This window comes from Colletotrichum graminicola, assembly GCF_000149035.1.
Source record: "Colletotrichum graminicola M1.001 genomic scaffold supercont1.1, whole genome shotgun sequence".
Lineage (NCBI taxonomy): Eukaryota > Fungi > Ascomycota > Sordariomycetes > Glomerellales > Glomerellaceae > Colletotrichum > Colletotrichum graminicola.
In genome coordinates this window covers 405,928-408,552 of record NW_007361005.1, presented here as the reverse complement: position 1 = coordinate 408,552, position 2,625 = coordinate 405,928, and the positions used below count along the sequence as shown (strand labels likewise).

The following is a 2,625-nucleotide window of genomic DNA, read 5'->3' as shown; positions in this document are numbered from 1 at the left end:
CCATCCTCATGTTCGTCCTCTCGTTCACACTCCTGTTGCACTAGCACCCATCATTCTAAGCAAATGGTAGGCGGACTCGGTAGCGGTTCGTTATTATCCGTATACCTGGAAGGAAGCCTTGCAGAGCCTCCCGTCGTTGTGATGCACCGTTCATGGCCATTTGCTGTGACCGCATATCCCGTCATAGACACATGGCAAGGAGAGATCACGTTGTGTCCTGTAGAGAAACCCGCAGGCTTCTTCTTGTATTTGCGTGCCAAATCTTCAGTATCCGTTGCTCCGATATACATGAATGGCCCAAGATAATAAAGTAGCACGCACAGGTTGGCAGGCACCATGAGTGCGAAAAAAGACAAAAAAAAAAAACCCCACAAAAGAGACACGCGACTGAGAGGACCGTGATCCTCGGCCGCCTTCCTTCTCCCGTTTGCAGACGACCCCAAGATAATACATGCAAAGAATTCTACATCTCTGCTCATGAGTCTCGTGCCAACCTATCATTTTCCCATAAACACCCAAGAAGACCAAGAATAACAAAGCAAATAAACGCCCCCATGGCGCAAGTCTTGTCCCTCTTCAAGGGGAGAATGTTTTCCTCCGCGAAATGATAAAACCCTTCATTGAAATAGAAGGAGTCCCCATGAGCCAATAGCGTCGACCGCCTCGTGCCCGCCACCCGGCTATAAGCATAAACCGTCCATGGCTGCCCCCGAGCGAGGAAACTGGATCCCGCGATGATCGGTTTAATTCATTCAATGGACGTGCCGCGGTGCGCAAAGCATCTCTCGACAGTTACAGACATTATTCCCTGACCCAGTGCCTCTCATGCCGATATATTTCTGTCACCGGTGTGAGGCGATCAAGGAAGAGCACAGAACGCAAACCAGAGCGCCCCGAACCCATGCAACGTATTCGAGATCGAGTCGACAAAAGGGCAGGATTGAATCCCGCAAGTAGTTGAAACCGAGAAGTACACATTGGTGTCTTTCCCAGATGGAAGAGTCGGACACGCGGAAACGAGACCTTTAAGAGTGGAACAGGTCCCAGGCCCTCTCGCAGAGCTTGAGGAACTCATCGCGCTTTGCCCTCTGGCTCTCGGGGCTATCCCGACCGGCGCCGAACGGTCCTCTCCTTTGAGGAGCGGGTCCGTGGCCCAAGGGTGGGCTCCCGTCCTCGTACTCGGCACGGGTGCGACGCCGGCTGGCACTGCGACTGGGATCGGCGAGTCTGCTTCCCGGGGCGGGAGAGGGCGGCGTAGGGGGTTGGTGAGTGTTTCCGTAGTGCACGATCTTGGGGAGGAGTTCGGGGCGACCTCCAGCAATCTCGTGTTGCGCCTCTTCGGCGGACTTGTACTCCCGCGCACGCCCGGAGGCCGGAGGGCCTTGATGCGTCTGAGGAGCATGGCCGGGCGACGTCGCCGGGGGGCGCGAACTGTTTTGAGGGTACAGTGAGTTGGGGGCGTTCTCGGGATGGCTAGAGACCTGGCCGAAGACATCGCTGATGGGAGGCAGACGGTTGTTGGTCTGATTGGCGGGAACGTGGTGAATGTGAGAAGTGTTGGACAGCGTGTTCGGCTGGTTTGCAATGTGGCGGGTCAGAGGTGCAGGGTGTTGACGGCCAGTAAAGGAGTGACCCAAGGGAGCAGACTGGATGACGCGCTCATTGGCAAAGGATTCGGCCGAGGGCGGCAGAATGGAAAGCTGAGCCTTATTCCTGCGAGACAACCCGGGGGTCTTGGCAGCAAATTGCGACACAGGGTCCTTGCCAGAGGTGTCGGGACCGTCGCCCTTTGCCGACTGCTGCTGCATTCTCTGTTCGATGATCATGCGTTGCTGGTCTCGCACGCTCATGCTGCGTTGCAGCTGCTCCTTCATGACGGGGTCTTGGGTCACAAAGCCAGGCGACAGACATGCCAGACCGACTTCCTGTATGCCCAGGTTCTCCCGAGCGGTCATGGGCCTGGCGGTGCCGGGAGTGTTGGAGCCCGGATGAGCACCCTTGTTGGACAGGTCCAATTTGCGTGGCCTGTGTCGAGTGGTCGGAAGATCGGGGGAGTTGGGCTCCTTCTTCACGACAATCTTCGGGGCACCGTTGACGTTTCGGGAACTAGATCAGAGCATATGTTAGCCGACTGGCGCCGAGAAGTCAGGCATGCTCATGAATGATGTAACCTACGCGCTAGGGGGGGATGATTTGGGGGCTTGAGCAGCGCCTCTGGGGCTGCCGCTGCTTGAACGATGTGCCGTCGCATTGGGGGTTCCAGTGGGAGCGAGAGTTCTTTGTTGGGAGGGCGAGGAAGTCGCGTGCTGAGTCGAAGACGCAGGGGCGTGATCAGTAGAGAACGACGGTCTGTCGTGAGGAGCGGGAGAAGGAGCCATTGCGATCGCTGTGCTCATAGTTGCTGTGCTGTCTGGTATGGGTGGAAAGGATGAAGAGGGGAAACTCCGTCCGAGGCGGGTTTGCTTGTGCAGCACCCGTGCCACCTGTTTGCCCTTTTGAGATGCAAAAAAAAAAAAAAAAAAGGTGCCTCGTGTCGCTAGATTGTAGCGGGCGAATGTGTGAGGGAAAGGAGGAGCCGGTCGCAGATTGGAACACAGAATACGACCTGACGATATTGTCAAATGG

At 56.3% G+C, this 2,625-nt stretch overlaps 1 protein-coding gene across 1 annotated transcript; it reads right to left on the bottom strand.

Moving 5' to 3' along the window:
* Positions 1 to 1,025: 1,025 nt before the first annotated feature.
* Positions 1,026 to 2,378, bottom strand: GLRG_00110 (uncharacterized protein; the record flags this gene model as incomplete). The annotated part of the gene is made up of 2 exons (XM_008090795.1): positions 1,026 to 2,106; positions 2,176 to 2,378. 2 exons carry the CDS (start codon positions 2,376 to 2,378, stop codon positions 1,026 to 1,028), a joined length of 1,284 nt encoding a protein of 427 aa, XP_008088986.1.
* Positions 2,379 to 2,625: the final 247 nt, after the last annotated feature.